The following is a 27,779-nucleotide window of genomic DNA, read 5'->3' on the forward strand; positions in this document are numbered from 1 at the left end:
ATTACGGAGCAGGAAGGATGGCGGCTGAACGGGGAGGGAGGCGCAGATGTGTTGACCTCTTACAAGCGTCGCCTCTGGGACGAGGGGAAGATTGAGAGAGCGGGCGAGCGAGCGAGCGAGCGAGGTTTTAATAAGGTGCTGAGAGAATAGAGGCGCATCTCTCCGCTGAACCATTGAAAAGTCAAGGTGAGAGGGCGGGGAGGAGACAGATGTCAGCTACCGGAGCGCCGTCGTGTTTATGAGTCATCAGAAAGGGTCAGCACATCAGCTCTGCCCGGGGCTAGCCGCGCTAATCTGCAAAGTGCATGTGGGAGCATGCACGGACTGCACTAATACACAGCGGAGTGTGTCCTTAGGCAAATGGAGCAGACGAGTCCATTACGACTTAAACAGCGTGGTTGGGAAATAATATTCCAGCTTCACGTGTCGCTCGTCTCTTATTAGCACGACGACAGGAGCGGGAAAGAGAGGGCGCCCACCGAGAAGGGGGGGTTCATTTTTCGGAGTGTATTCGTCGGGACGGACCACAAGGGAAAACATAAACGTGAATAACGCGCAATTAATGTCTCGACTTGATCCCGATGACTTAAAGAGCGATTGATCAGGAAACCTTCAGCGGGAATGACTAATTTTTCAATTACGACCAACAAAGCTGATCAACTTCCACATTCATAAAGTTGATGGAGCGTCTGAGGCCCCCCCCCATCAACCCGCCGCACCCCTCTGCCTTCATTAAACGTGGATCTGATGGCCCAATCTCTCCGGCTTATGAAGATACGGAGAAGGGAGCAGTAATTTATCCCAAAAAGAAAAGAGGCGCCGCCAGCGGAATACAGATAAAAGCTGTCAGTCGAGGTGGGGGGTGGGGGGGGCGGGAGGGTGGTCGCGACTGCAAAGAGAGCGAATAGAGGGATCAAATAAAAGGACAGAGGAGGGGGGACATTTAGAGGACAAGATGCAAGCTGAGGAGAGGTGGACTGGAAGAAACAAGTTGAATTAGGACATTCAACGGAATGGAGACGCTCCCGTCCCAACGGCTACACCACGACGACCTGAAGGGGGCCGGATATTGAGTTAATTACTGATTAATTACTGATTCATAACTCAAGACACAGAGAGAAATGTTTACATTCAGCTCATTCAACCCCCCCCGCCTCCAATCTCACTCTTCTCTTTTGGCGTCCGCCTCGCGGTCGCTGCTAACGGCTGCTAGCGGCTGCTAGCGGCTGCATGCTACGTGCGCCACATCAGGATCCTGGCAGACGTGTCCTGATACAACAATGGCCAAGGTCATGTGGCACTGTCCAGTCCACTTCCTCAGGCCTCACCTGGACTTCCTCACTCTGCGCTCATCCTGTCCCCCCATGCTGATCCTTCCATTCCCAGCCCAAATGTTTCCACGGAAACGGCAGCTCGTGCAGCCTCACCGCCAGTTTGACCTGCCGTTGACTTCCCGATTGAATCCACCTTTTACGTCTCCTCCTCCCATTTCAGCCGTGAGCTACAGAGGCTCGTGACAAGCACCTTGGGAACGTGACAGGATGATGGGCATATCTGGAAACCAATAAGTTATGCTAACAATGCCAGCGGAATGACACATTCTCCGAAATAATCTCCGGCACGCCGGGAAAACAAGACGGCGTTGTCAGGTACAACAATGTGGTTAAAGTCTGATCAACAACCACGGACAGACGGTCTTCCACACTGCTAGATTGTCATTTGTAGCGCACATGTAGCGCTGTCGGCAATCATCATCTGTTGGGATAAACCGGATGACACTTTGGAGATATTTATAAACGTTGGGAGCGCTGCAACCGCGCATGCTGGTGAGCTGTGAGGGGGAGGAAGAAGCGGACAGAACACTGAGGAATACATACTGTAGGGCACGCATTCGTACTGGACTTCCAGGTATTTGTAGGTGCCGGGGCAGGGGTCGGGAAAGACGTCCGGGCCGGCCACGACGGCACACTGGGTCCGGTTGTTACACCTGGGAAGAGATCAAAAACAATTAGAGGACGTTGGAGGTTTAACGATGCTGAGGTTAATTGGGCAGAAGATATAACGACGATACCGACGCTTCCGTGTTTGTCAGATCGTTCGGATTCCGGACTGTCAGATGTGAACGCGTTAAAAGGAGACGCTCGGCATTCATGCGGCTGTGCAGATCATGCAAGTACAAAACTTTATGGATGTCTGCGGCACTCTGAAAACATCCATTAGGCCCTAATTCATGTTTATTAAAGATGCAGCATGGAACAAGTAAAAGCTCGTCATTAAGTGAGTCTCTCCTACGAGAATAACCAGGATTTATTAGAAACTAGAGGGAAGGTCCTGTAGGATGGTGCAACCAGGCCGTAAACTGGTGATGGTGGTGGCTAAATAGGGACAGGGACAGGGACAGGGACGGGACGGGGGCAAGGACGGGGGCAGGGGCAGGGGCAGGGGCAAGGACGGGGACAGGGACAGGGACAGGGACAGGGACAGGGACAGGGACAGGGACAGATCACACATTACTTTCTACTAAAACCTTTACTGGTAAACTGTTTCAGGTGCTAGCCAGTCAGATCGAGGGTCGGACCACTTCTAATGACCTCACGGACCACCAGGGGGCGCCACTGGTTGGAAACCTCAGATATTGTGGGGGTGATGGAGTCCTGCTCAGCCAGAAAAAGCCACCGTGGTTCAGCAACGTTGTCCATAACAGTCTGTAAGCTATTTCCATAAGCTGTGGATGTCTTTGGGATCACATGATCTACTACGTATGGACGGCCTATGCTGACACCATTTAGATGAGGATTAAAGGATTGAAGCGCGGCACGTTGGTTAACCCTTTTTCCAAGGTTCAGGAGGCTAAACTCATCTTGTGGGTGCAGACATCGTGGACGTATGAGCAGCCTTTACAGGTTACATAGTTATTATAGCGTGATGGATGGCGCCGGCGGCGGCGGCGGAGGGGGGTAGAAGCAATCAATTGAGTGCAAAATCAGGTGCACCGTGAAACCAGGGTCTTCATTAAAAAACTACAATTAAGGCTGCCGGTGGTGTTCACGAGTGTCATCTTGTTTTTGGCCGTCATCAATCAAAGACCCGCTTCATATGCACGGAGAGCCGCTCGCCGCCCGTAATGGCCGCTCTTATCTCACAACATTAACTCGCAGATGTTTTGACAAGAATCGATTGCTGCCGACTGTGAATCAGCTCAAAATGAAAAGTCGTGTCCCTCTGAGGAAACCGGCGTGGAGGTAATCTTCGGGAGCATGCCTCCGCAAGAGCCGCCGCGCCCAACCGGACGGACGTCCATCAAATCCATAGTCGTTTAAGGGTACCATTATCTGGTAATATATTAAAGGTATTTATTCCCCGGCAAGGCTGGTCGCAGCGGCCGTCCTGTGAAGGTCAAGGCGGGGTCTGACACCATGATTCATACGCCACAATTAAAGGATTCTCTACACCTTAATTAACATTGATCGGCTGCCGACCAATCAATCGAGGCAGTGACGGACAAGCAAAACAGGGCTCGTCTCATTCCAAGCCGACCCAATAATGAGATGTAGCCTTCCGAGGGTCCGGAATGAGCTCTGCAGGTCGCCGAACCAGGAGCTAAATTTAGGCAGTAAAAGCCAGTCAGAAACCCCAAGGTCAAACCAATAAAAATGGGAATCGATGACAGAGGCCGACCTCTACTGTCCACACCCTCAACTCAGCCATCAGCTCTGGTTAGTGTAGGACGGGAGTTTGATCCAGAGGCCGGGACACAGAACGGGGACAACAGACTTCGGATGGCCAAACAGCGAACGAATGATGTCATCTTTCCAGTTCGAGGCCCTAATCTGGGATTACCGTCATCGTTTGGAATGACTTCCTCTCGAGAGGTTAAAGATGCTAATGTGTGTTTGATGTGGAACGCTCACTCAATCCCAGCCTCAGCAGTCATCTCGGACCCCATTTACGATCCCTTTCATCACTGTCGTGAGTTCTTTTCACACCAGGCAGCCCAGCAGTATCCTGACAGCATCTCCGAAGAGGAATAAATGGCGGAGAAATGAATTAGACGAATCAAGCGAAAATCGATCGGATGCTGATCGATGGCTTCGCTGCAGCTCGCGTCACGACGGCAGCACAATTGCCAATTAGGGGACTAATTAGGGTTTCATCAGAGGCTCCAGAGGCCTCTGAACTGATGGGGAGAGGCAAAGGGACTCCCTCTGAGGGGCTTTTATCCCATAATGTCAATCCGTGCTTTGGAGGTTGATTACAAGTGGAAGAAGGTGGCGGGCCGTTCAAGCTAACGGCCATGCATGAGAAAATGGTTAAAAAGTAGCGTTTTCCTGTGGCTTGGACTCACGCCAGCCCAACCAAAGCGGAACAGCTACGGGAGACGGACAGAACACCACGTTCCTGCTCGCGACAGCATCTTCCCAATCCCGCCTTGGCAGCGTTCCTCTTCTGTCCCGTCTTCACAACAGGCAGATTAGCCATCGGACCACCAGCTGACGTGGGGAGATGTGGCACGGAGCACAGGAGCCCCGTGTAAGCACGGCCGGTCGCAACCGTAATCGCCGGATCATCCCGTCTCCGACCACAGACGCCAGATCCTCCATAAACCCGACGCTAGAGGAGACGGAAGCGGGTCATCAAGGAGACAGGACAGGTTTGAGACAGGTGATTTCACCGGAATCTGTCAGCCAGGGATGCAAAAACCCATCTGTTGACTTCCTGACAAAAACAGCAGGAACAAACGGGCCTCCAGAACACACATGCAGCTAATGGAGGAGCAGGCTGCAGGTGCTTCAGGGACTCCACGCACGTGTGCCAAAGCAAACCGTCTGATTAATGTGTGCTCGGGTCTACAGTGTGTCTCCACCGCTGTGTGGACAAACTTAAGGTAGGGCGGGAGGGAGGAGGGGAGGGGGGGTGACGGACGGGTCAATATCCCGACTCTCTGCTGGGACCCATTACGCTTTAGTGATGGTCTTTGCCACCCACAGTCGACTTCATTCATTATCTTTCCCAGCTGCACTCTGGTGCATCCATCTCCTCTCGCTCCAGAACCTCTCGTCAGGGTGGAGGCGCTCGCGGGGGGTGAGCGAGCCCTCGGGGAAACGCCCAACCGGACTAAAACGTCTTGATTATCACTCATTGACACAAAGAAGCCAATCCAATCGCTAGCTGTGAAGGCGCCACCTAGCGCTGGCGAGCGAGAGGACGACAAACAGCGGTACAGAATTCCCAACATGTTGTTGGGATCGCTGAACTCTAGAATCACTGTCATCACGCTCGCGTCCGCCTACGACAAAACCAAGTCTTTGTTGCTGCTCGACGCCTGAAAGGCCGAGGTCGTCGCGGAGGTCACCAAGGCTGCGTCTTTGAACCCCTAAGTTGTACACGAAGGGCATAAATATTTAAACAACCTACGCAAACGCACCCCCTCTGCGCCGCGCTAGCATGCAAATGTGCTTATGCAACTGCTAAAAGCTGCAGATTTGCCTCCGAAACACCGAGTAAGACGCGTCGTGCGGCTTATCGAGCGGGATAAGGCTGCGCGGCGAATGTATTAAACAGATACAATGGCGCCATTTTCTCCAGAGAGCTGAACATCTGCTCTGCACGCACATGCACGCGCACGCACGCACGCACACACACACGCGCTGACCTGCGAGGACTGTCGGCGTGAAAAGGCAAGCGCGCACATGGCAGCTTTTCATTTGCCTGCTGGGTGGCATTTGCGATGTTCCGCCACGTCGCAGCAGAACCTCCGGCTCCGTCGCGCTGTTTGTGTAAACAAACTACGGGTGACAAAAACATCAACCGCGCGCCTTTTTTATGGGATTAACCGCGTGGAGCGCCTCGGAAATACGCACGGAACCGAGCGGGGAGCAGCTCCGGACCGACCCCGTTTGGGGCCTCTGCGGGGTCCGGGACCGGGGCCGCGGCGCCATGGGCGGGGTCAACGGCAGGTCAAGTGAGAACATCGATTTCCGCCGCTTACATAAACCACATTTCAGAGTTAAAAAAAAAAGAAAAAAGTGAGCATCTTGAGCTTATTTTATTTTTCTCTTCCTGACAACATAATCCCTCTCAGCCATTCACACAGATTAGCGGCTTTCATAAGATTTTTTACATCACACAGCCCCCCCCCCCCCCCCCCACCCCCCCGCCACTCCATCTAATATTGTGTTTGGAAGATAAGCGGCAGAGCAACGGTAATCAGAGGAAAACATGGTGGGCACGGGGAACGGCTGTGGGGAGATAATCAACCGCATTACAGGATCCTCCAGCATTCCGAGTACCTGCTGTGGGATCCGGGGGGGGGGGGGGGGGGCATATTCTCCTCCACACCACTTTATGTGGCGCGTTTTTCCCAGATTCTGGGAGCGGACGCCGGGGTGACGACCGGACCAATATTCAGGAAGCGAGGGAGGATATTGGGCTTGTTTATGGCTCGGGCTGATGGATGAGTCCAATATAAACGACAGTCAAAACATTTTCCATCTCCCTTTGGCTCTATTTATCCGTTTCTCCGCTTGCTTAAGCCCAGAGAAAGAAATCCCTCCGCCCGGTTCATTTTCTTTTACAGCTGGTGTTCCTTTTATTGCCACTTCCCTTTAAGAGGGAACGGTTTGTTTGGGTTTTAACGGCGCTCTCAATAATAGGAATTCAACAGCGGAGCGGTCAGTTGAGCAAATAAAGTCAACAGTTTTGCTGCTGACGTCGACGTTGCGAACGCTCCCAAAAGCACCGCGCCAGCACTCTCCACGCAGCCCGCTCCGTTGCCGTGGCAGCCAAAGTCAATGTGAGGAGCGCAGCGCCTCTTTAAAGCCTCTAAAGCGCAGCAGCACCGTCAGGGTCGAGCGGGACCTTGAAGGCAACACTTCCAATTACAGTGTGAGAATGACGTCGTTGCAGCAATTACAGAACTAAAGGAGAAATGATGCCCCTTCCCGATTATTCCACTGGGCAAATAAACCCCACCTGCCCTGGAAGAACACTCATTGCTACCGGGGCTGGTTTTTAACGCCGAGCCGGATCCGGCAATGTGATTAATGCCGAGCAGCCGGTTTCGATGAAGGTTAGAAGCAGGAAAACGCACCTGAGAGGAAGCAGAAATGAACTCTGGGAAAATGAAGCGGCGGCATTATCTACGTTCACATACAATTTTCCTCGGATCACCTCAAGTCGTTCCCAGCTGTTCCCACCTCCGACAGACCAAAATCCCCTTTAAAAGGACTTCAAGGGGTTTTTTATCCGATTATCAAAGCAACAAACAACATTTTGCTCTTCCGCTCGACGACGTTTCCGTCCTCGGGCGTAAAGAACAGAGGAAGAAGTCAGTTGCAAAGTTGTTATCTGGGCTGTGACTTTGTCAGGCAACACGCTGATCTGAGGTCAGGCGGGACAAAGGGGATCCCACCGGGGGGACGCACGCGCCCCGTGGCGAGCGCAGCCTCTGAAGAGGAATTTATTCACCTCAGCGCCGAGTCCCGCAGAGGTCTGAAGCGGATAAATCGACCGATCGGCTGCGGCAGACGCTCCCCGGTTCTATTTGTGGGATTTTTCAGGCTGCAACGGCAGCTCAGACTTCCAAAATCACCCTCGCCGGGAAGCGCAGACGGCTTTTGGAATCAGGAATCAGTCAAAGGCCGCAGCGACGTATCGCCAAGAATGTGGGAAAACAACTTGTTTTGTGAAGGACCAATTCCGCTGCTCGTGGATCAGACCTGCACCGGCGGCTGCTCTGAAATGAATCCGTCCATTCCAGGTAAGTGGTGATGCACCGCTCCCCGTGCACGGCTCCGTGCACGGCTATTAAAGTTGCAAACATCGACCCTCCAAAATCGGTTCAATAAAGCCTTCAGCCACCCCGCGTTTCAATCAGGCGGGAGACTGACAGCCCTTCCATTAAAGACAATGGAAGCGCCGCTGCCTCCTGCCCAGGTGGGAAGCTAATCTCCGCCTGGAATGTGTGGTCGCAGCGAGCGCCCCCAGGAGCGCACGGAGCCTCCTCACATCTGGACGGGGCAGAGATAAACCCACCCGGCGTTCTCTTTGATGTCAGGCAGATTCACGACGGTGGGAATACCGCAGGGGCCATGGCGGCTTTAAACGTCGCTCCTGCTAATATTAGCCGGACGCGCTAAGGCTCACACATTCCATGCATATGGATGGAGCTGCGGTGCAAATCCCCTTCAATTATGCATCGTCTCCTCGCTCCCTTCCCACTTTAACCTGCGAATGAACTGAAACTGCGCCGATGATTATCAGGCCTCCTAAAACGGGGCCGTTAAAGAGCTAATAAAACATCATCCAGCTCGTCCGGTCGAGGACGGCATCGTACGGGATTGTCAACGCCGGCAATGAAAATATCGGAACTTTGCCTAAATTTGAATGATGACTCAGCGATAAAGTCGAGTTTTATCGTCCGGCTGTGAATAGAGCTGCGGTCTCCGGGCTACGTGAGCGGAGCACCTCTCCGATCCCTCGAGGGGCCTTAAAGGAAGCGGGAGGGTGGAATGAAATCGGGAACAATTGGACGGGCGAGTGTGGGTAATTCACTGCGGCGCTGTGATTTACTGTTTCCAAGATGATTTCTTTCTCGCCGGTGATGCCTGATTTATTCTCCAGCTGACGCTTCTTCGGGATCACGAGCTCATTTCGAGCTTTGTCCCGTTCGGGGAGGAACGTGTAAAAACTCGGATAGAGTCGTATTTCCTCTTTATGACATGCACATAAATATCAACGCGCCGAAGGATGTCTGGCGAAACCGAAGCGGAGCATGCGTGAGCCGGAGCGGCTCTGCATTCCTCCGGCAGAGAAGAATCCATTCCCGGTGAACTCCGTTGACAGAGCCATTGAATTTCTAACCGGAGTTAGCCTTTTGAACCAGCTACTGAGATTCAGATGCCATCTGGGAGCATCCCCGCGAGTGTCGCATTCCTCCGCCCCGCCGCCGCCGCAGGCGCCGGTGGCAGCCGCGTGATGGACAGATAGGGAATTACAAAAAAGGGAAAGAGGCAGCCATTTGACTTTCCAAGGCGCACAGCCCCGTTTGTTGTGCACTAAAGAGACGCCCGCCGCTGGTTCCAGTCAAAGGATTGCTTGGGGGAGCGAGTGGCGGCTGCCCACGCCGCTCGCCGACAATAAAAGCCGATTCCTTTTCGCCGGGGCCATTATTCAATCTCTGGTTCGGAAAATCGGAAGAAATTCTTTGGTTTTTGTTTGTTTGAATGCAGGAGAATAACTGGGAGCGGCGCTGACGGAGCGGCGTTCAATTCACTGAATTCATAATCGACACACAAATCGATACGCACGCTGTATCGCTGCCTCCCCGAGCTCACACACACGCACACGCACACACACACACACACACACACACACACACACACACCCTGCCTTTAAGCAGAGGTTTTCCATTTCCAGTCGCTGTCACCATGGAAACTCCCACTGTCCGACTTTGGCCAGCATGTGCTTCCAGCACTTTCTTCAAAGCCCCCCCCCCCGGCACTTGATGACCACCCAACGAGCGCGGCGTCCAGGAAGGCGTTCAGTTGTTCATCACCCCAACAAACCGTCGGCACAATCCAGCCGGTTCTTGCTGTAAACCACCTCCGGGGTCCACGGTCATCAGAGCTTTTCCATCCCCCCCCAAATATTCCCCTGTTGACCGAGCGATGCGAGGAGCCCCCTGACCTCGTGAGTCCACATCCCAATAATAGAAAACCCAGTAGGCCGGGGTCAGGGGGTCGGTGGTCCGGCGGGGGTCCAGGCCTGCTTTGGCATGCAGGAGACGGTGGCAGGTCTTAAGGAACGGTCCGGCAGGAAGCAGAGTTGGGATTAAAGGCTTGGACCGAACTGAACTCTGCCGCCTCCTCTGTGTCGATACCACTGCAGGAGCGGCAGCCCCGGCCAAGCTCTGAGGGGAAACTTATTCACTGACCACACACGCTAACAAAGTTCTGTCCCCGCTAATGAAGGATAAAGCCGGACATTTAATTAGAGCGAAAAACTGGCAGAAGTGTAAAAGGCAAACTTTAATTATCAACCTGAGGAGCATGAAAACATGATTGTCCTCCTCAGTAAGGCGGCGGCTAATGCTAGTTCTCCGGACGTGGACCCATTTGAATTCATTTAGAGACGAACATAAACAACATTTTGCTTTTTGATGCTAAAAACAATTACCAGACTTAAAGGGGGAGATCAAAGCCATTTTTCCAAACACTAAAGCAAACTTGTCATTGCTTCATCTGGATGTCCCATTAAATTTGCCAAGGAAAGCTGAGACGCTTAGCTGTCTTTTAACTCCTCTTCCGTACCAGCAGGTCTCCAGAGACGCCGCCCGCGGGGGGGGACAGGGTGTCACATGCTGCTAAAAAACCAAATGGAGAAGGTGTCATCCTGTCTGTTGCTGCGCGGCTCGTTTCCCAACTATGATACGTCTTAGCCGTCAACGTCTGTTTGTAACTGCAGCCGTGACAGCTTCCTGGGGAGCACTTTGTCACGCCCTCGTACCAAACAGAAGAAGCGTTATTACCGCTAACGCCGTCGCTTCGGTGCCTTCGGAGGCACGGGTCCTGCCTCACCTGCCTTTGGGTTTCTACTCTACAGCCGGAGCCGCTAATGCTAGCGAGAAGAGACAAACATGAAGGAGTCGTTCTTTGTCCTGCCTGAGACAAATAGGTCCATTTCAGTCACAGACAGTTGAGCCTTCTTTGTTAAACCGCTAACGATCGAGCCTGAGCTTGAACCGCTAGCGTCAGTAACCTACACGAGGTATTGCTCGGAATACCGTACAAAAGTGGAAAGATCCGGACTCGAGTTAATTAGACCTTCAAACGGAAGCGTACCTTTGGCTCCTACAGCTGTGACTAATGTTTCATTCTGCCGCAACCAACGTTCCCCAAAGGAAACAAAGTAGCCATATCTTTTATTAAATACGCGTTTCCTGCACAGTCCTCGTCGCTTTAATGGAGTCGCGGCGGAGGTGTCAGACACGACTGCGTCACGTCTCAGGAAATAAGAAATAATGGGAAAAGTGCCAAAAGGTCAAACTCGGGAGGGAAGAGCGCCAAACGGAGACGGTCGCAAAGGCAAATTAGCATTCTGAGTTCGTAGCTAATCAAATGCTAACAGATGTCCGAGCTGTAAGCGAGAAGCTTTATAGACGACGGTATCAAGTTATTGTGAGGGAAGCACAACTTTTCAAGGTTGACGAAAGAGACTCGTTTGATGTTTCAAAGGGGGCGAGATCAAAGGAAATTATGGAAAACCCGAAACACGAAACACGAAAACCCGAGTCGTCCACGTTGATACCTGGAGCAGAGGGTTGGATCTGAACAGCAGAACAACCTCAGACAACACGACGGTACTGTAAATACCGGAAAACCCAGATGGAGCATCTCATGCTAGGCAGCGACGCTAGTCCGTTGGAGGAAAAGGGCGCTTAAAAATGCCTTTCATCTCTCTTTAATGAGAATAGAGGTTGCAAACGCTGCTAAGGCAACGCAACCCTCCTGCGCGGTAGCCAGGTGTTGCTGTGTGACCGTGGAGACGAGGTCAGGCTGAATTCCACCGCGGGTTCCACAACAACAGCCTCCTTTCACAAGCGCTCACCCACAAAAAGCCCTTTACTCTGCTTCATTTCTACACAACACCGCCGAACATGTTCTCAGCAAATGGCAAGAGGGCGAAGCCCTGAGCGCCACTTCTCTCTGCTGTAGCGTTTCTCTGCAGTGCTTTAAAAAAAAAATACAAGTAAAGAAGGAGAACCACGGTCCAGGGGCCGAGGAGGCCATTGATGGAATTAAAGCTCATGAATAAGAATGCAGCCGGGGGTGAGCCGCGGCGCTCCCGCGGAGTAATATTGACATTCTCCCCCGTCAGAAAATAGCCCGGCGTAATTAGCTTTGAACAAGAGGCTAACACCAAAACAGAGCACTCTCCAGCCCGACCAAGCCGCCGAGGAAAGACGCCGGTCCCATCTGAAACCTTGACCGTGGGGTCGTCAAGCGAACAAAGGGAATTGAATTGTGTTTTTCCCGGAAAATAAATTAAAAATTAAAAGATTTTTTAAAAACCTGCCCAATCCCGGGCGAGATGTAACCGATTTGAAGTGCTGATAAATCCATAAATCGCAGACAATTCTTTCATTCCATGCATTCAAGAGACACGGTGTGCATGTACTGGAACAACGTTTGGATCAATTATCCTTGAATGTCTTTTCCGTCCTCGTCCAGCCTGAGTTCAGCATCACATCAATGGAAAATTCCTCAAAGAATAAAGAACAAAAGATCAAAGGTCATCTTGTGGCTGTTGGTGTTCTAGCACAAAAGACTCCGAAGTCTCGACTTTAAAATTTCGAACAGATAGAAACTGCTGCAGTTGCCACAGTTGCCCCACGGGGGAAACATTGAGTCCTGGATGATTTAGCCAATTATTTGAAGAGAATTTATGCTATTTAAGGAAATTGTCACCAGCTTAGTTGGCAACTTTGGTCGGCCAAAAATAAATAAACGCCTTCACCCAAACACTCGGATGAACGAAGAGCTAAATAAAACCGCTAAACGGCCAATTAGCTCAATGGGGATTATTAGAACATCTGAAAGCCCTCCGAGGAGAAGCGGTGACTAATTTAATCAGCCGATTGTCATGAAATCGTGATGTATTGAGGGTCGTGCACGGCTGTCTCGAGCGCGCCCTCTCTGCGTGGACAACTGGAGACATAGAAAGTCGGACTGACGCTAAATATCCAGCTGCTTCGCCACGTCGAGGGGAATTACGTAACTGTTATGAAACACCGAGGACGTCATCGGTTTAAAGCTCACTGATTGATGCCGTTTGCACTTGTTTCAAACAAACGTTCAATCAGGTTGAGCGGGACAAGACCGATAAAACGGCTAATTCCAGCAGCGCTAACAGAGTTGGAATCTCCTCTTACAGAGGTCAGAGGACAAAGGCTGAAAGAGAAAAGGAGAAAAAGGGGATATAAAGGAGCGGTGGGTAATGGAGAGGACGGAGAGAGGAAAAGGGAGGATTTAGAGAGGTAGAAAGTAGCCTGTGATGCTACACCGAGCCGCCATCGAAGGCTTTCACCCATCATTTCAGCCGACTGGAGGACCCTGTCAGGCTAAGCCCCCAGAAGATGAGTCACTTTAAACCAGTGTTGAAGACATCCAAGAAGGATGAGCATCGGAAGCACCCCCATACACCGTCCATATGTGACCAACATAACGGCTAACGATGAGCGGAATGCTACAGAGCTTCCGTTCCCCATGGCTCATGAATAAAGAGGTTTACCGGATAAAATATTTGGAACGGCGGCTCTCTTTCTGTCCCTTTTTTCCCCAATCAAACTGCCTTTTTAAATCTGAGCTCTGCACTTACGAGGGCTTTATGCTAATTGGGAGAGTTAACGCAAATTAAACCGCAGGGTTGTGGAAGCGGCTAATCCAGTCCAGGTGTGACTGCTGCTTCGGAGCCTCGGGTTGAGCTTGGTTCCGTTTGTCTACTGCTATGAACTATGCAGATTTTAAAGCATGTACTGGGCAGGGGGTGTGGCCTATTCCCCAACGGCACCTGCCGATACGCAGCGAGGGCGTCCGTAGAGGCCGTCGTCAGATTAATCACGATCAGCCACATTTCTGCTCTCGTGCATTCCAAACAGCTGTTAGCAGTTAGCAAAAACCTCCCGCTGATCAAACGTGCAGGTGGATTCTGGGAGTTTGCCTCCGCTAAAGCGGCTAACGTGCTCCCGACGCTAAATAACTTTCAAATGTTTGATTTTGTTCGACTGGAGTCATTAGACCGGTCAGGCTTCATTAGCCGCGCGTACCTGCGCACGCGGCGGCGCCAGCCCTCGTGCCAAACGGCAGAACTAGCGCGGCCGAGGCTGTTTGGATGGCTGCACAAACGAGACAGTTATGTAGAATAATCCCACTCAAGCCAAATGGAATCAAAGCTGCCGCCAGGATTCCGCCCTGCCCCCACCCAAAACTGGATTGTGAGCGCTTTAGCAGACAGGTTGAGTCACACAGGCCAGCTTCAGAGACCCAAATCCAATCAGAAAACACGGTTTGGAATGCTAATGACCATTTAGCTTCGGCTCAAGGAGTCGTTAGCGACTGTTTTTTCGCCTTCCGGGCTTCCTTTCCTGGTTCTCTCTCACTTCAGCGTGACCAAGAGTCAAAAGATTTGAGCTAATCGGAATTTGAGAAGTGTTTTACAACAAAATCGGGATCTCGGGAGCCATGAATCAACATAAAAGCGCCATATTTCCAGTTTTGTGGGAGGGATGATGAAGGGCTGGGAAGCTTATTAAAGGTCAGTCGGAGTTGTTCGGCTCCAACTGTGCCGGAAAGGGAAAGAAAACTGCATCCAGCGCTTGGGGGCGAGACATCAAATGTTCATATCGCTCACTCCCACCTTCCAATTAAAGGATAAGCTGAAGGGAACGCTAAAAACAACCGGGATGAAAGACAAAGGAGGGCAGAAACGGCCACGTATGTGACAGCGAGGAGGGAAAAGTCCAGCTCTGTTCCCGCTCAGGACCAACCACCTGCTCCCGTCTGAATTGGCTCTTTCTTTACTGGGAAACTCGCTCCCCCGGCTGACAAATGGGCCGACGCCGAGCCACCGCGGTTAGCGAGCCACCAGCATGACGGCTGTTGAATCTGACACCACGAGGGCCAAAATGACCCCGCTGGGGAGTTCTAATGGGACGGGAGCAGAAGGGAGGCCTGTTCCTTTGAGGACTCCCGAACTTGTGGATTAAGTGGCAAAATGCTCCGCTTACTCCGGAATAACAAAGTCTGCCGGGTCCTCGGCCCAGGAATCCAAAAAAAAGGAAACCAGCGCAGCTCAAAGCGCTGACTGGGTCCGATTCAGTCGGCTCTCCTTTCATCGCCGCCCCCTGAGAGGATTCATACGGCCTTAAACATTTCCCATTTTCCGTAGCGGGGCTTCCTTTTCCATGTGTTGGGGGATCGCACCTGCAGGGCCGTCAGCCTGGAATTTACATCACCCAACTCCGGGAACAGGGGTTCCTTATCAGATGGGTCGGGACCAGCAATGAACCCTGTTACTTTAAAAAGAGGCTTACACAAGGGCGGAGGAGGGGGGGTTCGGATTGGCATTCCGACGGCGTTCCGAAGACATTTCAAATATATTTGTTAGTCTGCAGCTTTGGCTGATGGAGGGATCCGTCTCATCCCTCCTCCCCATCTGCATATTAATGCTAGCTGCACAGCCACCCACCGGTCTCCATTTGCCGGCGCCGCTGCCCCCCCCCCCCGCCGTGCTTATCATGCGTGTTTTTGTACTGTAATTGCGAGGTGCTCAACACATAATTGCATCGCAGAAACCTGGCGGCCAACCAAGAGGAACCGACTCCTGCGTAAACAACAAAGCCGTCGCGGAAAAGTAGGCCCGCGAGTCGCCGCGGCAACACGTGAGCGCAACCGCGGCGCCCATGGCGGACGCGCAACGCTGCAATCAAAGCAAACACAAACATCTCACATTTACGGCACCGGCTTGATCAGGAGACGCTAAAGGCTCGTTAGTGTTCCCCCACGTTAAAGATCAAAGGGCAAAGAATGCGTGGTCGCACCGCCTTTGTTTAAGTTAATCAATACTCCGGCTGGATGATCTGGGAGCCATTTCCTGTCATTGCCTCCGCCAGTTTATTTATGTAGCAAGGCTTTGTTTCCAGTTAGCAATGTTAGCAAACACGGCCGCCGCAGGTCTTTCATCGAACGTCGAAGGAGGCCGAAGCTTCGAGCCGCCGCCAGGAAACGAGCCCTTTTATTTACGGTGACTTCAAATCAGGGGTCATATTTTTTTTTAAATCAAGTTCCAACATTGTTGCCAACGACTTGTCTCATGTCCAGAGGGGTAATCAGCCGCGAGGCCTCTTCCTGGTCCTCCTAAAGCCCATTTGGAATGAGGAGATCTGAATGAAGATGGGTTTGAGAGCCGACAGGGATCCTCGGGCTAATCCTCCCCTCCCGCTAACACAAACATCCCATCAAATCCTTCAACTCTTGAAGGGGGTCAGAAGTCGAGGATAATGAGAGCTGGAACGTATGGGAAAGCTCATCAGCAACAGAGGAAGGATCTTCCTATCTGCTTTCCTCCTCCTCGTCCCTCAATCACTCCCGACGCTCCGTCAGCGTTTGCACCCGATGACGGAGGAGCCGTTTGTCTCGCGCGTTCACGCCGAGAGTGCCGGAGTAAACAGCGGCTCGTTTATTTCCCCCCGGAAACATCATTAACGGGACCGTTGTCACATGTCAGCCCTGGTGAGGCCGGCATCACGGGTTGCGCTAATTTAGCTTTATCGTCCTCCGGAGGCTCGTCAGCCTGTGATTCAGTAGCAAGAAGCTAATATGTAGCTCCTAGCATGACAACATCGTCACAAAACATGGTTTTGTGGTCAATGCGATGACGGAGCGAAGAGAGAAATGAACACAAGCGCGGCTACGGGAGTAGCTGCCATGCTAACCTGCCTCCTCTCTCCGCCCTCTGGGGAAATTTACTCTTCGCCACGCAAAAAAAATGGACCGCCGCCACAAAACTGGATCAAAAGTGGCATCGGGTTCACGTGTTTGGTTGCGTTTTTGCTTTGTGTCGCGCTTGTCTCCTTCAGAGGTCAGGTGCAACGCCGCTACAATGCTATCAGCCCTCCTGAGGGAGTCTGCTGGGGTCTGCTGAGGTAGAAGGTGATATATGGCTTTGATATTGGCTGTAATTACTGGCCGTGAAGGCCACGCCGCCTTAGGGGAAGACGGAGGAGAACAGGAGAAAGAAAGGGAGGAGGACGAGACGCTCGGGCTCTGATGAGGAGAGGACTGTAATCTTCACGCAGCTTCGTCCAGGCTACCGAACCAGCGCTAAAAATACCCCACAAAACAATCGGTGTGATGCAAATGGCCTCCAATTGATGCTAATTCAATCCGCGGTAGCGTGATTAGCCTCCTCGGAGTCGGCGATGCGGTGCGGCTCATAGGGACGTGCGTATTTGGAGGTTGCTGGTTCTGCAGAGCCCCTCGACAGCCGCGGCACAGAGGCAGCGACGGCTAATGAAAGGGAGCCACTTCTCTCATCTTGTCGCAGCGTGATGTCAGACAGCCTTCATTCTGAAATGCATTAGAGCGCTCACGTGGGTCGTCGCTCAGGCTGCTATTAGCTCTCGTTCAGACGACTATAATGGAACCGAACCCCCCGCTGAAATGGTCCAGTACACACCTTTGTGGGGGCGCTTAACTGAAAGGTAGCACTCGGGTTTGATGGCTGAGTGTCAGGGAAGTGCTCTCAGGAAGGGGGGGGGGGGGGGGGGTAGCCACCTAAATCTATAAGGACACGCAGGGGCATTAGCATGTGATGTATGCAAGTCTGGCGCGCTGAGCAAGCTGGCATCAGCGCAGTTCGCCTAGGGACGGGACGCGAATGCTAACGGCCACGTGTGCCAGTCGCCACGACGACACCGGTGCCAGCAGGAGAGGCAGGTGGTGGAGAAAATCACCGCGGGGCCGGAAGCCAACAGGAGCAGCACAAATTTTATTTAAGCTAATTCTTAGATCAGCGCCGCTCAAGCACTTTTATTTGCTAAACTGGGTTGAAAGTCGGCGCCCGGATCTCGAGCGGCCGTTTCTGGGTTTCATATTTCAACAGGGAAATTGTCCAGGAGAGCGAGGAGGCCAACGCTGAATATGATCTCCCAAATCGGGCTTTAAAACGCTCTCCTGCCGTGTCGGTTTGAAACCGCCATTAAAGAATTATTACGTCTGCCGTCTGGCGCGGCTCGCATTAGCCCCGGAAACAAAATGGGGAAATCAGGTTACGGCGGCGGCCGTAATAGCTCCAGCGGTGCCGCTACGTTGTTCGGTTTGTTTCAGTCGGTTACGGATCATCATCAACACGCGGGAGCGAACGTTAATTAGCGGCTGTCAAACGCACGCCGGTAACGAGAAAAAAAAAGGTGTAGAAGAAGAAACGATGCCTGTAAAGGTGTCCGAAAACGACGGTTTGCTGCCCGCAAAGCTGCGATTTAGACGCAGAGATCAAAGTCGAGCTTCACGCGACAGCGTCGCAAACTTTATTCCGAATTGGAAGGAAGGAAAAGACGGAATGAAGTGAAACGTGGTTGCCGGAGCGTCGAGCCAAACACGATCCCTCTTCCTCCTTCGTCTCCTTTTTCTGTTTAAACCCTAATGAGCTCAGCTGCAGGTTCCCCGTTGAGCTCAAACGGCCCGACAACGCCGTCGCCGGGGGTGGCGTTTGTTTGTGGCGCCGACCCCAGCGTGCGGTCGGTGTCACTGAGTCGTCGCGCCCCTCGCCGGTCCTCCGCTCGCACCACCCACACCTTTTCATCCACTCAGCACTTTCAACAACAGGCGTTCTGGCGCCGGTTCGTTTAGCTTTAGCTTTAGCTCGCTTCTCTCCGCCACAACATGCTTCCTTTGTGCTGGTGACAGCGGCAGGACCCATCAGTCCACCGGACCCATTTTCCCTGCGGGGAAGGTTTTTTTTTCCCCTCCGAGTGGGCGGATGGAGAACAAGGCAGCCACGGGGTGCGTCAATTATCCGACACCATGTTCCATCCATCGGCTGCTCCTGACACGGCTGATTATCTGAAGTCTGGCACAAAACTAAAAAGCCGAGAGCAAATGTTTGATAACACCCAGCGTTCCATTACGGATCTCAAAGGGGTCGAGCAAAACGTTGGAGACAAAAGTTAATGGCGGGCTGGCGATTTCGATCGGTGGGTCTTTTATAAGTGCAGCAATCAGTCAACAAAGGGGCCATAATGGAGTCGACACGTATTCGGTCCCGGCTCGTGGAAACGCTGCTGTTTTCTCATTCCGGGGAAAAGCAGGACCGGTTAGACTGGTCTCCACCTCCTTTCTGGACCCAGGAGCAGATTTTAGGGATCCTTTCTTGGGAAAATCAAAGCCGATCGCATATTCAGCCTGGTTTAAGTCATCATCACTTCCAGTAATTAAGAGCATAGCTCACCTGCCAGGTGCGCTGTCGTCTACGTCTGAGCGTGGCCCCCTCAAGCTTTTCACCAGATTAACCCAGTGACGTGGAACCAAACCTTTTTCAAAGCCCTCTCTGACACGCTAGCATACCCTCCTCCCCAGACCAGGTCGCAGGGCTCCAAGCCACACATAGCACCTTCAAATGTGCAGGCATTAGCATGCGATGCTACATGCTAACATGGGCCCCCCAACTAAATAAGACCGATAAGCTAACACGCCTTGTAGCTTGGTGTGGTGCTAACAGATCGAGGCTAAAGCTCACACAGCAAGGGTGGAGTCAGCACGTTTAACAAGTCATTTAATTACTGCAGCTACAATTTGGTTTTTTGTACCTGACTGTCGGGATTTTGGGACCTCAACGATTAGCAGCTCTAAGTAAAGTGCTCATGTGGCTCCAGACGCATGAATGATGAGCCTGACTTTTCCATTAACCGGTGCTAACGCTGCTCCCTGTTACCTTTGAGACATGATCTTGTAGGCGTCGGGGAGGTAACAGCGCGTGTTCTCCATCTGCGCCAGGTCCGCGTCGCAGATCTTATCGTCCGTGCGGCCGTAGTTGGCGCTCTCGATCATGATGACGTCGGTACCGGGGCAGCGCAGCTCGATGGGGTAGCCCTCGCAGGACAGCTCCCTCCTCACCACCGCCATGGGGATGGGCGCCCGACTGAAGGCTGCAGACAGAAAAAACGTACTTTAAGTCAACAGATGCTAGTCACTTGCTAGCAAGACGCTTTAGCTAACTTTAACTTGGGGGGAGGAGGGGGGGCAACACCTCCAAACAGCACTTCTGCTGAATTTGATGCCGTATTTTTGCATTTTTACTCCAACTGTTGGGAGAAAATTAGACATTTTGACCATTCATCAACTCCAAATAGCTCAGAGTCGCTTCAATGGAAGATGATGACTTGATTTTTGATGTGAACACTTTGCTAAACAAGCCAGAAAAACTTTTTTTTGTTGTGTCCTACCAGGATCCCCGGAGGGTTCGGGTGTTGATTACTCCACGCTCAGAAAAACTTCGTGCCAAGTTTGTGAGAAGAGAAAAGAATCCAGAGAATAGGAAAAAATAAACATCAAGAAGGGACAGGACGACCTCCAATCAAAAGGTCTTCCACTGAGACGTACGAGGAGAGGTTGTCTGGCGAGCGTGGGCGGACAGGATGCTCGCCAGTTGCTTGGTGTGGGAGGATGAGCAATACCGGAGGGGCTCCTCCAGAAACCAGGCGGAGATTGACAGAGATCAAATACCAGGAAATAGGCAAGTGTTTGCATTGGGCTGGGAGAAAATATCCTTACGTGGGCAATCAAGTGAGAAAGTAGAGCCGGAGAAAAGTCAACCGGAGCCGAGTCCTCTCTGTAACCCTTAAAAGTCGAGACCACACAACACACAGATGGGACGGATGGACCTGGAGGACGGCGTGGCTACCGGGAAAGGGGCAGTTGAGCTTCAGTTTAAACACACACACACACACACACACACACACACACACTTGTCTGGAGAGGAGAAGTAAACATTGGTCTGAAAGCCTGTAGGAGGACTCTGGCTGTTATGGACTTTTATAAACAGGGCTGTCAGATGTGGAGCAAGTTCATCAGGTAACAGACAGGAAACGAGTGAAAGAAAGAGGACGGAGAGAAAACGAGATCTATGTGGAAGTAGGACTGGGTGGAAAGATGACACCAAAAACTGTCGGTTTCCCCGGAGACGGCAGCCTAATTTTAGCTCTGGGCGGTCGGCCATCCGAATGTTTAGTCTTGAGACGGACAAGAGCTCCAACTTGACCCCAACCGAAGGTATTTGTGGGCACGATGGCTGAGGTGATCCACCGACGATCCACCCAACCTTTGTCTTATGAAAACTAGCTAACACGAAGCGATAGCGACCCATCAGAGGAGCAGGAGCCCCTGAGGCCCCAGAACCTCCATCTCAGAAACCAAAAGATGCTGTAACCTCATATTTAAAGTCCAAACGTTGGCCTCAAAGCAGCGAGGGGACCTCACACGTGTGATATCGGCTGGAATTCCAGCCGCTCGTTCCCTGAAATGACGGCTGTGGCACAAACACGTCAACGTTAGCTATTCTTTGCCGAGTTGTTCATCAACAGGGAGAAGATTTTGTTTTGGAAAAGCAGTTTTCAGTAATTACACGATTCCAGACGCTTTAGTCTCGAGCTAAACAGCTCGGTTTGAAGTTCGCCTCTGTACTGTGACATTTTCCCCGACGACTCTCGCAGCCGCAATAATTAGCCGAAGGAGGGGAAAAACAAAAAAAAACATCTTTATAACGAAGATTTTCTTCTAAATCTCACACTCGGCTTTGATTGCTGCGTTCCTGCTCCTTCCTGGTCTCTTTATCGTAGCTCCAACAGCTGGTTAATTACTAAATGAGCTACAGAGGCTGCAGTAAATTCTACACGGAGAACTCCTGCGCAATCCTGTTGATTACGCTGAAGATTAATGCAAAAAAGTCCTGCTGACACCACGTACGCCTGCTCCCAGAAACACTGTCGAACGCTCATAAATAAAGCACGACCTCGGCAGCGGCGACCCCCTGACCCCTGACCTGGAGGAGGACACGACCGCCGGAGAAGTTGAAAGGGTAAAAGTGGCCTTTTTGGGGGTTGAAAAGGTAAAACTTCTCATCATTTAATCAAAGCAAACCAGTTATGTGAGAAAAGTGAGGTAGAAACAACAAAAAAGCCAATCATTATCGTGTCACTTCCAACCATCTCATAAATTATTCAAACCGCCACAACAGCAAAGCGTCAGTGAAACATCGCGGTCTGAAATAATTGTATTCATTCCGGTGTTGAAAGCCATCAATTATCTTCCTCTTAATAGGAAGATTTATGCCGCCCACCCTCAAAAAGCGCCCAAACTTCTATGAGGCCGACAAACGCGCGGGGGAAAAAAAGAAAAAAGCATAAAAAAAGTTGAGGAAGGTGCTCGGCTCAATGAAGGAAGGAGGCTCTTAATAATACGCCAGTGCACCGACGTGCGCTCGCTTTTTGTTGGTTCCCGTCGCAGCCGCCAGCCCCTCGCGCCGAGGTCCACCACCCCTGCAATCGAGATCTCAATTTGGGCTGTCGTCTTATCAACACGGGCGGCGGCGCCAATCACGGCGGCACATTAGCCGGCGCGTCTCCACCTGTAGCATAATTACATTGGTGTCCAGAGGACATCAAAGCCCCCCCCCTCAGGGGGCCGGCACTCCTCAATCCGCCATCTGTGGACGCAGTGGTGAGATTTTGGGAATCAGTGGTTTCTGTTCCGTCTGCAGCCCAGACGAGCGTTAATATGCAGATGACGCCACTCTTTCCTCCTCCTCCTTTGTCTGCTTTTATGCTTCACCCCCAGCTGAATGTTGGAAGAGGAAGAAGAAAACCGAGAAACATCGCGGGTCACCGAGTGTTGGCAAACGAAGCCAGGAAATCCTACGTGAGGTTAAAAATATCACTGGGGAATCTAAATATCGCACAGATTCTTAACGTGTACGTTTGAAAATGTTCAAAAAAACCAGCTGCAACCAACGGAAATGAACTGTTTCCAAATAAAGAATATGCGCTCCAAAATAGGGCAATAAAATGGTTAAAAAAAGATGAGCCGTTAGAAACCCCTTCAGGGGGCGGAGCTAACAAGAATGATTTGGAAGGTTTTGATCCATTATCCGGTAAAACCAGGTTCTCCTTCCAAAGAAAACACGAAAGCGAAACGAGCGAAAAAGATGTTGGACGTCCAGAAAAAGCAGAAAAAGACGAGTGTGCGTTCAAATCAACTCAAACGTCATTGGATTAACGGAGGATAGATGGTGGCGAGGAGGCGGCCAGTCTCTTTTTGCGGTCTGTTTTTTCCCCCACAAAGAATCGTTGGCTCCGTCCGGCCCCCAGCGCTAGTGATGAATTAGCACATGAATCTAAATACCATTATTTGATTAGACCAATGGGGGCCTGTCACACCCACTTCCTGGATTGCAACAAATGCCATTTTTCAGCAATCGAAGCGAGTGGCTTGGGATGGGGGGGCGGGTGCATTTTCCAAGATGCATGAGGGATGATTTAACAAAGTGAAAAACAGCAATTTGCTCTCCCAAGAAAATTAAGTGTACATATTGCCTGAAGCCATGCATGGTGTGTACAGGAGAGTTTTAGAGGAGACCATCAATAATACATTTGCCCCCACCAGGTGATGATGGGGTATAGAGACTCGCGCTACCGTCGCCGTGCAACCCATGAGCAAGTTTCAGAGGTCCCCGAGATTTGTGAACGTCCGTGCACCTCTGATGAACTCTTCAATTGGACTCCTGAGACTTTGACCGACGTTTCCGCTGAGCACAATTAGCATTAGTCATTATGACAGGACCCAGATATCCGCTCGGCATGGGGAACCGGCCGGGCCATTTGTTTCGCTTCGACTCACATTTGCTGACACGCATTCGAACAAATTAGTTGGCAACACTCACAAACTCCAGCGGAAGGGCGGAGGAGTGATGGAGGGTTTCAAACTGTCAGTCACAGAGCCTTGAGGGGAAACTGGACCTTCAGTCTGAACAAACGAGCTCATCAAGAGTGATGAGCATTAGGACTTCTTCATTTGAATTTTCATGATTGTTTAAAAGGCACCTCTGCATTTTTGGGTTCTGGCCCAATTTTCCTTTCCAGAGAGGAAGCCAGGCGCAGTTCTGCTTCCTGTCAGCGATTACGGGTTTCCAGTCTGCAGGTCCAATCGGGAGCAGGCAGCCAGTGCTCCCGACAGCGAGGCGCGTTTGTTCTGACATGGTTTGGCCCTTTCCTGGCTCCCTCCCCCACACCTCTGCCAAGCCCGGCACACCTTGGCCACCACCTACTGTACCCAGGCCTCCCGGGCCAACGTGAACACAATCACTTTCAGACAGACACACAGTCCACATTGTGGGACACGGCTCCCAGAGCGCCCCCGTAGGGGTGCCCTGACAGTAATTGAGGTCAGAGGAAAGAAACAACGGTGATTTTAGTCTCGTGCGAGGGGGAAACGGTCGTTAGCAGACATTTCATTTACCCCACATCATCACAGAGAACTGGAGGGACAAGCTTTGACGTCCTGGACCAACACACACCACAGCTGAAGGTGAGGACACAGAAGATCTGATCAGGAGGGGATTTTGGCTTCTTCTACCCGACCTTCACAGTTGGTACAGCAATGTTTTAGCTGCATCTCCCAGGGTAACCAAATCAGTCGCTGATCATATTTTTGGCGCTTTCACACAAATTACAATTGAGTTTGGGACCCGAGGAAGGAGGAGGATTCAGGGTCTTGTTCCTGTGATTAATGCTAGATGGGTTCAGCCCCTCTCCGGCATCACAGTCATCCTTGGTTGCATTGTGTCGCGGTTACGTAGCGCTCATTCGTTAGTCGACTCATGTTAAGGTTCCGAGTTCTACCAAAGTTCTCGAGGCCGATGGAACATGCCGAGCAGAACGGAGGTGAGGGGTAAGGTCAGGGCCCTGTTTAGAACCAGGAAGTTGAACTTCCTCAATGAATTTCATGTTTCCTCTGCCTCCCCATTATTTGTGCTAGAGGACGTTCCTGTTTTTATTCCCAATAAATCCATCATGTTCCCGGGGCAAAGGCTTTAAAAAGTATGTCGGTATATCTTCCTCTAAGACACTTCCTGTGAACACTCCGCTGCACTTTATTGACACAGCCACCCTCAGTATCCTCTGAGCTCTTTTCACAAGGATGCGACAGCCTTCAGTGCCGAACGGTTTGTGTTCCAACAAATCGTGTATCATCGGGGCGACTGGGGCCGTGTGACCAGAGCACGTTTGGAACGTAAGGACAGTTAAGAGAAAAGATAAGAGCAGCATCTCAACATGAATATTTGCGATAAAAATTGTTTGGAGTTCAACCGCGTGTCAAAGATCAAAGCACTAAAATAAAAACCAAGGTCGCACACTTGCAGCGTAAGCTAGTTTGCATTCTGTGGTGTTAAACGTATTCCTAATACAAGGGCTGAACTCTGAATTACATTTTGAACGAGTACATTCAAAAATAAGCCAATTCTTATTTTTTCCCACAGTCCTTCAACTTTAATTTTTTTATTTATTCCATGCTGCGGCAGTAATATCCGAGGGGCGAAAAAGCATGAATTAAAACCAATTAAAGCGCGCTGGCGCAATGTTTACTTGCAAAAATGAACTGAAAATTATTTAAATGACAAAATTAAAATGTGATTTCATGCATATGAAATGCTCTCTCAGCCTAATAAAGACATGAATACATTTTCCTTTGTTTATTTGTAAAACTGGAGGCACAGTACGTCAAGTATCGGCCATGGCTAGCCCAGTCTCTATCACACACCCTCACATTTCTCCGGTTGTTTCATAGAACCCCTATACCCTAACCATCACCACTAAGTCCCTGACCACAACCCTGTCCTCACCCCAACTCTACCTCAACCAAGTCTGAACCCTCAAACTGTTCATTCAATTTGTGGGACCCAACAAAACGGCCCCATTTCTCAAGTAGAATGAGGATTTTGGTCCTCCAAATGTAATAACAAACACACACAGACACACACCCAAGAAGCTTTATGTCCGGTAATCTAAATGGATGGAAATTGAAGGTATTCAATTAGGCTGAGACGAAGCAGCTGGGCTTTGGCAGCTGGAACCTGAAGGGGGGGCGATTAATGCGGTGGGTGTCGATGGCACTTCCAAGCCTCACTTCTTTTCTTGCCTCCCCTGTGGGGTCTTTTTTCACTATCCTATATGAGCATTAAAGGTGCACGCGCCCACTCTAATACTTAAGTCGGGGGAGTTTGTCCCTGGGGAATATCAATAATGTAGCGGCATCGGAGGCGCAGCCGAGGGCTCTCAAGGATTTTTAATCAGAGCTATTGTTTGCTAGTAACACTCCCCCCTCCGAGAGCTACAACACCGACAAGCTGTAGCGAGGTCCGCACCTCGTGTCGGCTGCCCCACAGTGCCGCAGCCGGGACAAGCCACTGTTTATGATGGCGAGATGAAAGGAAAACTTTGGAATCTTTCAAAGGCAAAGTAAGAGAAAAGGCATAAAGATTAGTCAGATTTCCCTCAGAGGTTGAGGGGAGAAGCTAGCTTGCTGTCAAAAAAAAAAAAGGAAAAACAAATTTTTATTTTATGAAATAGAGAATGCACTTTCAACTCTATTCCCTGGCTGTCAGGATACTTGGGAAAATCTACTTACAATCCAAGACCATGAAAGCTAAATATGTAGCATCGCACCAACCGGGAAGCTGATATGAATAGAAAAGGGAAAGTGAAGACAGTGTGTGGGTGATGTGGATTTGTGAACAAAGAACCGGAGAAAAGTGAGAAAAAATGTTGCAAAGAAAATAATGTGGGCTTTAAAAAAGTGTGTTAGAGAAGGAGGTGGGCAAAATGTGAAGAATTCCTCACCCTCAGAGTGAGAAGTAATCTCATTCCACGTGTATGCAATCAAGAAAGCGCCGCTGAAATTAGCCACGCCGGCTACGCTAATTCTGAGACGCATGTGTTATCGCCTCCTTTGATCGTCTTTTTGTTCCATATTGAAACTGACAAGTTTCAGATGTGTATGTGTGTGTGTGTGTGTGTGTGTGTGTGTGGAACATAATGAGTGGAACATGCATTAGACATGTGGTACAGAGCTCTTTGGCTGCAGCTCTACTTGTTGCACCTGGCACATCGGCGCCCCGCAACAAGCACGACGGGCGGAAACGTGTCGGAATGCAAGATTTCGACACGTCGCCGAGGTTTCACACAGCCGCGAGGCGAGATACAGTAATGCTAGGAGGAAGACGTGAGCCTTGGAAACAAAGGACAAGCTTAACTGGCAAAGCTGGAGATGCCTCAGCGGTGAGCCGTTTCAGTCTAAACTCTCGAACATGGGGGGGCGGAGTTTGGCAAAGAGAATCCGATGGTTTTGGGAGATGATAACAAAACTAGCATAACATTTGACCCATGTTTGACACCAGAAATTCATTAGTTAGTGGGGAGGGGCCTTGAGCATAACCCCCCCTCAAGTCAAAAGCTACCATTGTCTGTTAGCATGTAGCCCAAGAACATCTGCAGCGGGCCTGTAAAAAGGCTCGTTTGATGCCGGAATGTCATTTCTCTCTCCCGCCTATCGAGTTTCAGGCGCTTCCTGAGTCCAACTACATAAGAGCAGAGAAAGAGGAGCAATATCAGAGTGAAAAAGGATCTCCCCCTGCCCCCCCCTCACCAAGCCCTACTCCTCTTCCTTCTGCCTCCAAATGAGGAGGGGGGGGGGGGAGCACACGGGCATCTGTGCCTTAGTAAATGTGTGGAAAGTGGGAGGCGAGATGGAGTTGGACAGTCGGGAGGGTCGGTTGTACCGGCAGGGGTCAAGATGACCGGAGAAGTTTGGCCGAGCTGAAATATCTTCTCAGAAAAGCTTGGAACGGGCTGCACGTCCATATGGAAGCCCCAAACACCGGGAACAGAACAGCATGTGCTCCAAGAGAAACAAAAGACGACTCCCAGTTTGTCGGATAACCAGCTGGCCCTTCGGACGAGGGTTTGACCAGGCAACACTCAAAGCTCAAGGTGTCTTTGATCTCATTGGATGAAGATTCTCGACCAAAAATGGCCCCTTGTGGCGAATCCTTGTATAAATCGAAGAGAAGGGCGAATTGTTCAGTATCAAACGGTGGCCTTGCGCCGCCTGGGTGAGTGGGCGGGGCTTCATCTCCACACACAGGTGCACACGGTGGCTAAAGCTGCGTGGTGA

At 51.1% G+C, this 27,779-nt stretch overlaps 1 protein-coding gene across 38 annotated transcripts in view; it reads right to left on the bottom strand.

The window, feature by feature from the left end:
• LOC130522329 (adhesion G protein-coupled receptor L3-like) overlaps positions 1-27,779 on the bottom strand; it is a 123,306-nt gene that overhangs the window by 52,788 nt on the left and 42,739 nt on the right. For all 38 annotated transcript variants that reach the window (XR_008949596.1, XM_057026545.1, XM_057026579.1 and 35 more), the window contains 2 exons: positions 19,489-19,702; positions 1,878-1,987 (listed from right to left, as the gene is read on the bottom strand). Coding sequence is in view for 37 of the 38 variants with exons in the window: in XM_057026545.1 (XP_056882525.1) it covers positions 1,878-1,987; positions 19,489-19,702 (324 nt within the window). In the remaining variant the exon portion in view is untranslated. The remainder of the gene's footprint in view (positions 1-1,877; positions 1,988-19,488; positions 19,703-27,779) is intronic.

This window comes from Takifugu flavidus, chromosome 3 (genome assembly GCF_003711565.1).
Source record: "Takifugu flavidus isolate HTHZ2018 chromosome 3, ASM371156v2, whole genome shotgun sequence".
Classification (NCBI taxonomy): Eukaryota; Metazoa; Chordata; class Actinopteri; order Tetraodontiformes; family Tetraodontidae; genus Takifugu; species Takifugu flavidus.